The sequence below is a fragment of the Limulus polyphemus genome, unplaced genomic scaffold, assembly GCF_000517525.1.
Source record: "Limulus polyphemus unplaced genomic scaffold, Limulus_polyphemus-2.1.2 Scaffold341, whole genome shotgun sequence".
Classification (NCBI taxonomy): Eukaryota; Metazoa; Arthropoda; class Merostomata; order Xiphosura; family Limulidae; genus Limulus; species Limulus polyphemus.
The window spans coordinates 204,973-218,370 of record NW_013665951.1 but is presented as its reverse complement, the minus strand read 5'-3'; the positions used below and the strand labels follow the sequence as shown (position 1 = coordinate 218,370).

Below are 13,398 nucleotides of genomic sequence, written 5' to 3'. Positions count from 1 at the left end.
GTATACCCAAGTCTCCCAGTGCCATAGCAGTGTATATGTGGATTTACAACACTAGAAACCGGGTTTCGATACCCATGGTGGACAGAGCCCAGATAACTTATTGTGTAGTTTTGTGCTTAATTCCAAACAAAAAAAAAGAAGAAAGAATGTATACTTAAACAGAAGAAATAAATTCTCAAGACCATTTAGGCATTCTACACACTGCTCTAGAGCCTCTTTAAACATTATACATTTATCTAAATATAAATAATATTTTCTTGATGTTTTTGACATTTTACACATACCTCAAAAGAAGTAATATTTTCTGCAGAGTATCATTAAGTATTCTGCACGTAACCAGACAGAAGTAATGTATCATCCACATAATTTTTTTTGGCATTCTACTCGTACAAAAATAAATAAAAAGTAATTTCTCCAGAGTATCGTTTGGTTTGCAAAAATTTCTTCGGGAAATTTCTTGTATGACTTTAGTTGAATTATGTGGTGAAAAGAAACAAAGTAATAAAATACATTTCGTTAATTCTATTCTTTAATTCTTTTATAATCATTAATGAATAACTATTCTTCCTAAATATTTTCTAGTTTTCCAGGGTTTAATACTATTCTATTTTATTCATTCAGTTATTGTTTTTGTATGTTTGATAGAGGTAACACTGAAAGACTACGATTATATCTTTCGTGATGATGTGATTGGAACACAGGAAGTAGATCTAAGCACTTTGGAGCCAAACAAAGCAGTAAATGTTACTGTCTCTTTACATGATGTAAGCCTAGTTTAACTTTTTATCATTTTTCATTGGAAAAGTGAGTTTACTTAGTTGTTTATTTTGGTTTTGTTTGTACGAGAATGTGTTTAGATCTGGTTTATCCAACTGGTTTTCCATGAGACTACTTTAAGTGGCCCACGGATCACCAGACAAAAATTAGCAATAATGAAATAAGTAACATATTAAGCTAAAAAAAAAGCTTAATTTTAGTACCTTTTGAATTTGGAACTTAGTTGCTTAGTGTTTGTTACCAATTACTGAATTACTTTAGAATTTAATGCCAATAAACTTTAAAGGCAGATTAAAAACATTTTTCTTCATCATTAACCAGCGTTGAGCCCTAAGATTGCACTCAAAATATTATGTGACTCACTACAATTGTGAAGTTTGACAATCTTATTTTACATAGAAAATGTTCCTTATTGCTCGGTGTATATAATTTAATTGGAGATTATTGCACTTTGATCGGCGAGATGGGATTAATCTGCAGGGTTTTTTGATGGCAGATATCTTCTGTTTAGAATATTGAGATCCTGAATATAAAGCCTGTCAGGTAAATTTTTCATCTTAGTTTTGTTGATTGAATATCGCATTAAAAAAAAAAGTTTCGGGGGATAAGTGGGAGCAGGTACTTAGCATGCTCACACACACCTTTTGTTTGTAACACTCCGAGTGTTATGAAGTAAGTAAAGAAATAAATGTCTTGATTGATCAGTGACAAGAGCTTGTGGATCTAGATTGTATCTAAATGTTACAGAGATGTATCTATATTGTTGTGGATAACTTGGGTCTTTTTTTTTAAGTTTATTTTCTGAAAAAATATTTTGTGCAATATTTACTAAATGAAAATAAGTTTTTTAAGAATTTGTGCAATTTTACAGGAAGTTATTGATACTTTATTTAATTTTTCTTGTTGTTGTGTACATGTCATGAATGTTGTTACACTAATGTTATAAGAAACATAAAAAATGGTTCTGACACCTGAGCTGAGCACAGAAGAGATAGTCCTTTGTGTAGCTATGTGCTAAAAAACAAACTTGTTTCAACATAGATAAGATAATAGTAATAAAAGAAAAAAAAATCCATGTTTGCTTCTGATAAAGAGGTCACTTTCTGAAGTGCTTGACCTTGAGGACTTTTATCACAGTGCTATTTATCTCTTAAAATGATTGCACATGTCATGTAGTATTTTATATACAAGAGCTTAGAGGTTTACTACTTAGAAAAGGACAGCCTAAAATGTATTTGTAATAATTAAAAAACAAAAACACTTCCTTAGTTTTAAAACTAGAACCTGAAGTTTTAACTCATCTTAAATCCACAATGTTTTGTTTGAACTGTCTATTATAACAGTTATTTATGTCTTTAACTGTTTGAGAAAGTTATATATGTATTTTATAATGCTAAATTCTACAGTGATGCACTTTTTAATATTGTTTGGTTTTAAAAGCTCATTTAAGATTATGAGTGGGTGTAAAATATAGGTTATATAGTTGCTTATTTGTACATCTCTAATTTTTATATATTTCCATATTTTATGTAAATTGTCTTTGTTTTTTATATTTGTGAACAGTTGAACTTTAATTTTATTACATACATACTTAGTTTTTTACTATAGCAACAGATTGATATAAAATAATAAACCAATGGAAAAACGGTTACAGTAAGTAACTTCAAAGGCTAATTGGCTGAACATAAGTGCTCTTGGAGCATGTAATTTTAATTTTTTACGTACATACTTAGTTTTTTACTATAGCAACAGATTGATATAAAATAATAAACCAATGGAGAAATGGTTACAGTAAGTAACTTCAAAGGCTAATTGGCTGAACATAAGTGCTCTTAGAGCATGTAATTTTAATTTTATAAGTTTAATACATTTATTACTGAAATCAAAGTTTTTCTTTGTATATTTTTGTATCATTCCAAGATTTTTCATGATAATATAAATAATTTTTGTTCTTTCAAAACCTAATTTCTTATTTTTCTTAAGTATCAATCTCTTAGACCCTTGCTGGTTCATCTGGAAGTCAAAAGTTTCAATACCCACTGTTGGAAAAGCACAGATAGCCTATCGTTTATCTTTGTGCTTAACAACAAACAGACAATTAGTCTTTTAATCTAATGAGGTTGCATTATAGCTACTTATACAACAGAGCTAAGCATGTTCTACATCATTTATAAATGGAGTACTAGAGATTGAGATACTCTTGATGTCTTTCATATTTTAAAGTTTTTCTCAGAATTCACCTGTTACAATGTTTTTATTATGTGACTTGATTAAAAACAATTTTTATTATGACAGGCTGGAGAAATATCACTAAATCTGAAGCTTGAGCTGAAGTAAGTTTTTATTTTTGCCATTTTAAGGTTACGGTAATTTATAAATTTCTTTTGTATGAATATATTGTTTATGTTTCAAACATTTTCCTTTTTGAATATATTGAGAAGTTTCAGCACTCCTTACGGTATGACAGAAAAACAGTGTGTGTAAATAAATAAAATCCATTAAATAAGTAATTTAGTAGATAATTAATTCGTTTTAAATCTTGTTTGAATCTAGAAATAATGTTATTAAAAAAATGTAATAACTAGGAAATCTTTATCTATCTAGATATAATTTAAGGATGAAAAGGGATTTTTTGGTTCATCTAGGCCATCCCATCCACTAAACTAAAACTTAAAAATAAAGCACTCAAAGCCAGCCCTTATCATTCAAATAGTTATCAAGCTTTCTCTTTTGAACTCCCTTAAGTTAACTGCTTCCGCTACATCTGAAGGCAACCCATTCCAAAGACCAACCATCCTGTTAGAAAAACAAAGCCTTATTAGCTGAAGATTGCTCTGACTCTGCCAAAAGTTATATATTGTGTCCCCTAGTCTTACCATTCTCACCATTAAGTACAGAAAAAGATAATGCATCAATACCATCAATTCCATTAACAATCTTAAACACTTCCATCAGATCTCCTCTTATTTTTTCAAGAGAAAACAATTTCAGAAATTTAAACCAGTCCTTGTATGACAACCTTTCTATGCTAGGTATCATCCTATTAGCTCTCCTCTGAACCATTTCTAACAGTTCAATATCATTCCTAATGTTAGGCATCCAAGACTGAACAAATGTGGCCTAACCAATCACTTGTACAAATAAAATTATAACCACTTTAGACTTGTAATAAGTAACATCTTCTAATTGTAACAGTTGTTAGAACATGTTTGAATTCATTTAGTGTTTTTATTAACACTATTGCTACAGAATTTCTTTGGGCACAAGTAAAATTTTCTAAATAAAATGGTTAGTATTGTAAAACTTGGTTAAATGCTTTAGTATTTTGTATATGTTACACTAGCTACTAATATGTTTATTTACTGAACAGTTTGTGTTAAACTTGATGCAGATTTATACGCAACTTTTTTTTTGTAAGGTAACACATCTGTGAAAAGGTGTTGGTTGTCATGAAAACAAATTTAAATAAAAAAAAAAAAAGTTTGTAACAGCTGATGCTAATAAACTTGTACTGAACATAACATATTTTCTGTATTTTATTTCATCAGTACTGTTACTGAATTCTAAATACTAACCTGCTGTTTACATATTTAGGTAATAGATGAAACTGTGCAGTTTTAACTAAATAGTGGAGATTTATACGTACTGTAAAATGTGTTTCATTCTTTCTTTTTTTTTATATGTAATGAATAAAACTGGCATAATACTTTGTCTTGAAACAAGCACCAAGCCTGATCTCAGATATGAACTTGGCCTGTGTGAAGAGGAGTTGGAATTCTTGAAACATCGAAAGCACAGGGTTTTAAAAGGACTTCAGGCATTCTTGGGAGAAGATGGTGTGGATGATGAAAATGATGTAAATAAATTATCAAAATATGAAAAATTACTATACCACAAATGTTCAAATAATCTATATAACATAAATATTTTTATTTTATAAAGAGAAGTTTTCTATCTGTAATTCGGTGAGTTTTGAAAAATATATTCTTAATGAAGTTAATTTCTACAGCTGCATTTTAATTTGGGTTGTCTGATTTATGGCAACATGTTTAGACGTTTTTGAAAATCTGATATTATTATTATTTTATTTTTTTAATTTGCTTAATATTAATTTGATATACTTTAACCTGTTAGTCTTAACTAACATAGAGTAACCTGTCAGTGGTAGTTGGTTAATTGTATTATGTTTTGCTTCTTTTAAGGTAATGAGAATAAAAATTTGGCTTCTAAAGAGAGGATATTATTTCCAAAATGTGCATTAATAGTTTAAGTAGGTTTATGAAATAGCTGTCAAAGACAAGAAATTCCAAAGTATGTTATTCAAAAGCTGGTGTATGTGTTTCTAATTTTTTTTTTTGTATACTGTAAGGAGGTGAACACCCACAAATAGCTCTATACATAGGTGCATTATTTATCTCTTGGACGTCTACTTGTTCCATGTTGTGATAAATGACTGCAAGGGGCATGGTAAAAAATTGTATTATCTCAATGATTATCTCTTTGTAAAAGGATTTTACAAACTATATATTCCTATAAAAGGCAGACAAGCTTTACGATTGTATTTGATACAATATTGAACACTTAAGGTTCATTAGTTATTCTGAAAACAAATTATCATTGTTATAATTACCTATGTATCTTTTAATCATAAAGTTTAAAATTCTTAGGCTCCAGTAATTGCTGTCATAGGATCTGGAGGAGGTTTTCGTGCACTTACTTGCCTCAGTGGTGTCTTCAAAGGTCTTTCGGAAACTGGACTTTTAGACTGTGCAACTTATGTAGCTGGGTTGTCAGGTTCTGCTTGGTAAGATTTATGTAGACTGTATATACATATGACTGCATTTACTGAGGGTCTTAGGTATTTCTTGTAAGTAAAGCTTAATTTTGTTAGATACTAAAGAATATCTTCTATCAAGTTTTATTTTTCAATGTAGTTTTGTGGAAAATATACCTGATTTGAGTATCGCATAACTTGTATAAATAAAGTGAAAAAAATTTCATGCAGGTTATACCTTTATCCTGAAGTTTAAAGATGTTCCTTGTAGATATATTTTTATCTAAGCTTGTATCAACAAAATTATCTCATTAACTTTAGTAAGAAACAGTAACTGATAATATACTTGTGTAGTACGAAATGTTACCATGCGTTTTCTACTCCCTTGCTAATATGTGAATTTTTTTATAAATTTCTGTTATGTATGAACACAAAATTGCTCGGGTAACATCTAAATCTTCCTAATTCTTGGTCTGCTATGACGTGGCTTCACTAATTGTCAATTAACCACATTTTTGTTCTGAAAAGAACTTGTGATGTCCCAAACTAGAAGGCTGTTTTTTGCTGTTTGTGAATTGGTCGATCGAGGACAAGTGAAAGGAGTTCGCACGAAGAAGAGATTTTATGTACACACTGACTCAAATTTTACTATATTTTTTTTTAGTATTAAAAACCAGGTTCTCCTTTGTTTTAATAGATTTAGATTTTGCTGAACTTTGTTTAACTTTTAATAAAATTTTTACCAATGTTTGTAATTTTTTTTGTTTCAACTTTGGGTCTATTTTTATTTTGTAACTTTTTTTAGTTTAGCTTACAGTGGAGGGTGCACACACTAAACTAACGAGAGATGATTCACTAAGGTTTCACTTCTATTCTTTCTCTCTTGCCAGTCCAACAAAATCACCACAGATCCACTTGCCTCTGTTTTTGTTTTATTTTGTAATAGTAACTGCATTTGTGATTCGGTTCTGTTTAAATAAAGATTGTTAGGCACCATCCATATTTTGACTCTTTATTCTCAACGAACTCAGTCAAGAGTTCAGAGAGATAATTATATGTGCACTATATCTTAGCATCTTTTGAACCTCCAGTTAGCGAGTCTCGGCAAGAAATCCATGTACACTTGGTGTAGCTCAAGAAACTGATCATTACGTACTTTATTCAAAGATCATGTTAGTTTTAGAAAAACATTATATCTGTACCTATAACTTTCATTTCAAAATCAGTTTCTTTTTTTTTCCTTTTATAATAGGTTTATAAAAGTTAAAATGTTGGATTTTATTTTATTTATTTATTATTATTATTATTATTTTTTTTTTTCAGGTATCTCTCAGCCCTTTACAGTCATCATGAATTTCCTGTTAAGGGTCCTGGTGATATCCAAAAGTATTTAAGAAATTGTATAAGCCAAAGTCCATTCCGACTACTTGGTCCTCATAGATTTTTTCCCTACATCAACAGTATCTTGACTAAATATAAGAGGGGCCAACCTGTCAGTTTCACAGATTTTTTTGGTCATCTTCTTGGTGATACGCTCTTAAAAGATGTAATTCTTTTTATAAGTATTTTCATGGGTATTTAAATATTTTTGTAAATAAACAACTATAGGTTTTATATCATTGGGTAAGTGACCCGAGTCTTTAAATGTTTTATTTTAAATTTGTATGCAGAGTTTTCATGCTGCCTTCAATTAAGAACTGAGAAACTTTAGGTGTACATCAATTTTTCAGTGAATCAATTATAATCAGCTTTTTTTTATTTTCATTGGGATGTCAAAATAATGTAAAAGTAGGCCAAACATCTAGTGAGATACCAATAAATATTGTGAATTTTGTGGGTAAAGAATATTGTTAATTTTTTTGCTTTACAGCAATTTTTAAACACTTGTTTTTATGTATTTAAATCAATTCTTTATAACCCTTTAATTTCATACTAGCCCCCCAGTGGCACAGCAGTATGTCTGCGGACCTACAATGCTAGAAACCGGGTTTCGATACCCGTGGTGGGCAGAGCACAGATAGCCCTTGTGTAGCTTTGTGCATAATTAAAAACAAACAAACAATTTCATACTAAAATTATAACCCTATTTACACCATTATTACATCATGTAAAAAATACTCCCTCTAGTGAATAAAACATTAGAATATTGAAAGTATAGTATAGCCCCCCAGTGGCACAGCGGTATGTCTGCAGACTTACAATGCTAGAATCTGGGTTTCGATACCCGTGGTGGGCAGAGCACAGATAGCCCATTGTGTAGTTTTATGCTTAACGGTACGCTGAGGCAGTGGAGATTATTTCCAGTACCAATTCTCCGTACATGTACTTTTCTTAAATTGAAATGTTTATCATGAACATTAATTAAGAAATATGGTAATGAGTTTGGATTTAACTTTTTTTCTCCCCAACAGGATTTGCGAGGAAAAAATAAAAGGTTATCAGAGCAACAGTCAAAAATTAATGTTGGACAAAGTCCATTACCTCTCTATACTTGTCTTCATGTAAAGAAAGATGTTGCTGCTCCTGTGTATCATGGTAAAATCTGTTCTTTCATTACTTCCAAATATTTCAATCTCTCGTATTCTTTGACATTTACTTAAACAGTTAATTTAGTGTATTATAATCTTATTTTGAGGAAATTTTCATCCAATATACTATAATTTTTTTTTCGCAAGTTTTGTCTTAATATTATACTTTAATGTTGTTTTTTAAATAAAAATAATAGCGAAACATTATGTTGATGTTCTCAAGTCCCCACCCTCTTACCCCCAAAAAGACAACAACAAAAAATCGAGACTAACTGTAGGAAATTAAATGAAATTTTTAATCACAAATGACTTATGGAAGCTCATTCTTATCATTGGTTTTCAAGAACGTTAAAAAATATTTTTTTATTATTATACACCTAACTATTGATATCTTTATAATACAGCACAACTGATTTTACTGTTTGAAGGCTATTTGAGAAGTTTAGTTTTGCACAACTATAACATTGTTTTCCAGAGTGGTTGGAGTTTTCTCCCTATGAAGTGGGTATTGCAAAATATGGGACCTTTATGAAGACCGAGCATTTTGGTTGCAAATTTTATAAAGGAAAAATCATTAAATTTTTCGAAGAGCAACCCCTTCACTATCTTCAGGGTAAGTTTTATACTTCTTGTTTCTTTTATTGTAACAGAAAGTGGAAATTTATAAAATATATAATGGTTGTGTACAATCAAGTGTTCAATCCTGAAAGGTTGTTAAACTTCAAAACTATTTTTTTTTTTCTGCACATATTCTTGGTGCTAGTGGGTGAAAAAAAAAAGTATCATTAATATGTTTGAATTAGTTATTTTTTAAATTGCTAGTATTGTATTTTCCATGTCATTGATGTATTTCAAGAAGTGAAAGAATCTGACATTATCCTCACTGCTGTTGAGAGTAAGAGTCTGGTATTACTCTTCACTGCTGTTGAGAGTAACTGTTAAAAAAAAAATATTTCGTGAAGAATTATATTGATATGTGTAAAATAATGATTTTTTTATCTCAAACATCTATTGTATAAGGAAGTAGGAAACAAGATTTATAGTACAAGGAATACCTCACAGGTCTTTTATCTATAATAATGTTTTTTCATAAGGGCTTATTGGTGAATTTTTTTTCTTTAATATAAGTTTTATAGTAGATGACTTGGAGAAGTGATTTGTATAGTGTTAAAAATTCGAAAAACAACTAAAGTGGGATAAAAAAAAAAACATAAGTTAAAAACTATTCCACCTCTGTTAATGTAGCATCAATAATAGTCACATGTTGATAAACTTAGTTAAGTGTTGTTTTTTTTTCATGAGGAAGCATATTTTATATGGAGTCATATTTTCATGTGTCAAAAGTGTTTTAATAACCTCTTCCTAATGTAAATCTCCAACTGTTTATTACAGGAGTGTGGGGCAGTGCTTTTACTATTCTGTTCAAGCGCCTCATACAAAACAAGACTAAGATTAGTAACTTGCTGTCCTCAGAACAAGAAGTAAATTTTGATGAAGTAGACTCTCCCAAGGAGAGTGGAAGCCAAATCAAAACCTGTAATGATGAAGAGGAGGAGTTAAAGAATTGTCTTGGTATGTTGATAACATGATAATCTTCCTGAAATGCATTGTTTGTTATTGTGCAGTGGAATGTTTTTGATATTAACCGTATGTAGATACGATGTTGATGTTTAAGGTAGTTTTTAACAGACGTATTTCATTCCTTTCCATTGGAGGCTTTTGTTTGTTTTAGCACAAAACTATACAATAGAATATCTGCATTTTATTAACTGCAGGGAAAGTTTGTTTGTTTTGAATTTTGTGCAAAGCTACACGAGGACTATCTGCACTTGTCGTCCCTAATTTAGCAGTGTAAGACTAGAGGGAAGGCAGCTAGTCATCACCCCCCAACTGCCAACTCTTGGGCTACTTTTACCAACAAATAGTGGGATTGACCATCACATTATAACACCCCCACGGCTGAAAGGGTGAGCATGTTTGGTGTGACGGGGATTTGAACTCGCGACCCGTAGATTGCAAGTCGAGTGCCCTAAACACCTGGCCATGACGGGCCTGCAGAGAATGACATCCCCAAGTTGTAGTATTTGGAGAATATAGAATGTTGTTGTAATTAGCAGGAAAATATCACAAAAGGTTAGGTTAATAGTAAAAAATTGTTTGGTCATGGTTTAATGTTTTTCTCAGTAGTGATTCTCTTTGAATAAGATAAATTTTTCTCAAAATCCAAACATTGATCAAAAGAAAAAATTAATTGTAATTCTTTATCTTAATTAATTGAGAAGGTGAAAATAATTGAGAAATTACAACTAAGAATGTATCAGATAAATAAATACATTTTCTATTGTTAATTGTGCAATCACTGTTTCAATAAATTGAGATATTTATACAAGTTTACTAAAATTGTTGAAATGAACTATTTACCTTCAATATGTTGATTACGTTTAGTCTTGAATTTGAAATCTTTAGAAAATGGTTACCTGATCTTAGATTTGCTGTTTCTTTTACATGTGTTTGTTTCACTGAAACTGTGCTAGTTTTCCACTTTGTCATTAACAACTTGAATGAGTTCATGATAGACATTTTATACCTAAAAGCTTTAAAACTGCAAATGTTATAATAACTTAGAATACAGGAAAATATATAAATATGAATTTAGCATATTAAATTTCATCCTCTGATACAAACTTAATTTTGTTTGTGTGTATTTGTGCTCTTTGGAATTCTGATGGGTGTTTTTCAGAACAACTTGCTATTGTGGAAACTGAAGAGACGGATTCCACAGAATCTTCAGACTCTGATGATGAGGATGAGACAGACAACCCTGAGTAATACTAGATTCCTTATTGTTATTGCGATTCAAGCCTATTTACTCACAAGTATATCATAATAAAGTTAAACTTGTAATAAAAAATACAACTTTTGAATATGAATCATCATAATTCTTTAAATATTGCATATTTTATGCTATTAAAATTACATATGAGCTTTAACAACATGATAAAGGTTGCAATTTAACTTTTCTTTTAGGTATGTATGTATTGCATTTCATGTACACAGAGCTGTATATCCAGATTATATAAGGTTATTAAACGTTACAGCTTCCTCAGGATTACTTAGTTTTTGTAGTGAATATTCAAATATGAGAATTTCTAATAATAAATGATTTTATAATGCTATAATTTTTTTAAAAATTTAATTGGGCACTCATTATTTTGCTTTACAGCTTTTGTTTTCAGGACTGTTTCATTAAAACTGGTCATTCTGTAGCTTTAATTCACAGTTCAGATTTCTTGTATATTGGAAATAGTTAAATCAATTAGAGGTCCTGTAAAAGGGTTTTTTGTTGTATCTTTGAAAAATTGTCTTTCTGTTTGTCTGTTTTACATGTTACAGGTGTGATGTTAATTCCCCCCCATAGTCCTTAAATTTTTTCAATGTCAAAATAAAGGTATTCATTGTTCACAGGAAGTATTTTAATTCAGAGCACGTAGTGTTTCATCTTTTTAATTATTCAATAATTGCACCTTTCTTGGAAGCTTTTGGATGATAGGAGTTGAAGTGAAGAAAAAAATAGCTGTTTCTAATTAGTATAGGAAACAGTAAAGATTGCATACTATCGTTATTATTGATCATCAAGGTAACATCCAAGAAAATTTTACTTCCATTGTCATTTGGATGAGAATTGAATGTTGATGTCTATGGAATTCGAAGTCTAGAAGTTTGAAAGAACCAACGCCATGGTTCCATATTCCAAATATGTCAATGATGTATCTAAGTCAGAAATCGGTGTCAGTATTGGTATATCTTGAAAGTACCCTTGTTTTAAAAAAAACGTGCATTAATACCAAGTACTCGGATACCTTAAACACTGCAACACCACTTTGTTTGTGTGATTTTATGTTATTTCACACACTGCATTGATGCCACCTTCTGTCTATAGAAAGTTACAATGTCTAATGTAAAGAGTATTTTTGTGTTTGTCACTATGCGAGATTCATTCTTGCCTTCATTGAAAATAACAGGTCTTTTATATTTTTCAAGTGTGCTAGAATGTAATTGTAATTAAAATTGTATGCATAGGGATAGACAGACTTTCGGTGGCACTGAATATATATATTAACTATAGAAATTTTCAAATAAGATTAGTTAAAATTGAAAAAGGTGAGAGGAATGTTGTATTCACATATTGAACTTTAGTTTAGAATTGTTTAATTGGTTAAGTAGGACTATTCATTCAGCTAGGTGAAGTGCTACAGATCTGATAGAGAATTTTTAAGCTAAGCCATGTTTTAAGAATGTTTTATTTTGTGTAATTTAATTGTAAGAACAAATAATTTTGACTGTTGAATTATATGTATTTAAACAGGACTGAGTTGATATAATGTTATTCTCATCAAATTTTCCCTGTGCATGAAGCATTTCAGATCCAAGGTCTGCATTACCCACTCTCAATTGTAGGCAAATTATTTATCTGAGAGCGATATTTGATAGAAACAACATGTTGCGAAGGAGGCAGTCTGTAACACATTGTCATTGTATGCTTGGCTTATGTCTACAGTTAAAACTTGTGGACATTATAAAAATAAAAGCTTACTTGTTATATTTTTCACCTGATCTATCTATGTGCATTATTAGTTTGTGAAGTGTGCATATATTTTGACATTGCCTATGATAATCATATACCAAAAAATTAGTTTAAGGAAGTCATTTTGATGTTACATGTATTGAAATTTACTTCTACATTTGCAGTAAGAAAGATACTGAATCTGAAGAGAAAGACGGGTATATCACCAAGACTTTCAATCAACTGATTGAGTCAGTCTGCAGCAGCTCGGTTTTCAACAACAGACGCGGTCGAGCAGGGATGATTTTAAACCCCCTCCTTGGATTAGCTCTCATTCCACTGAGACATTTTTCTCCAATTTCTCCAATCACTCCCACTGATGGTGAGTTTATACAGCTGGAGCACTGCTCCCACATATGACAAACTGAAATACTGCACTTACTGATGGTAGGTTGACACCGCTGTAGTTTTACTTCCTCCGACCATCTATCTATATTTATATATATATATCTATGTATATCTGCAATAGTTCATGCAAATACAGGAGAGACAAAATGTTCAATCTGCAATAGTTCATGCAAATGCAGGAGAGACAATGTTCAAACATTTCACGTGTGTGTGTTGTGTTTTCGTCAAACTTCTTATGTTAAATGTTTACACTTTCAGTAGCAAATCTCCTTCTTTTTTCCATGAAAACATACTTTGTTTTTTTTATTTGCAGCCTTGTTTTCAATGTCAGCACAACAGGTGTGGGG

General features: G+C 30.6%; 1 protein-coding gene across 3 annotated transcripts in view; it reads left to right on the top strand.

Moving 5' to 3' along the window:
• Positions 1-13,398, top strand: part of LOC106457512 (cytosolic phospholipase A2-like) — a 54,765-nt gene that overhangs the window by 31,513 nt on the left and 9,854 nt on the right. For all 3 annotated transcript variants that reach the window (XM_022383482.1, XM_022383481.1, XM_013916938.2), the window contains 10 exons: positions 646-764; positions 3,073-3,110; positions 4,501-4,633; positions 5,445-5,581; positions 6,875-7,097; positions 7,963-8,086; positions 8,555-8,692; positions 9,472-9,651; positions 10,820-10,904; positions 12,829-13,025. In XM_022383482.1, coding sequence (XP_022239190.1) covers positions 646-764; positions 3,073-3,110; positions 4,501-4,633; positions 5,445-5,581; positions 6,875-7,097; positions 7,963-8,086; positions 8,555-8,692; positions 9,472-9,651; positions 10,820-10,904; positions 12,829-13,025 — 1,374 coding nt within the window. The remainder of the gene's footprint in view (positions 1-645; positions 765-3,072; positions 3,111-4,500; positions 4,634-5,444; positions 5,582-6,874; positions 7,098-7,962; positions 8,087-8,554; positions 8,693-9,471; positions 9,652-10,819; positions 10,905-12,828; positions 13,026-13,398) is intronic.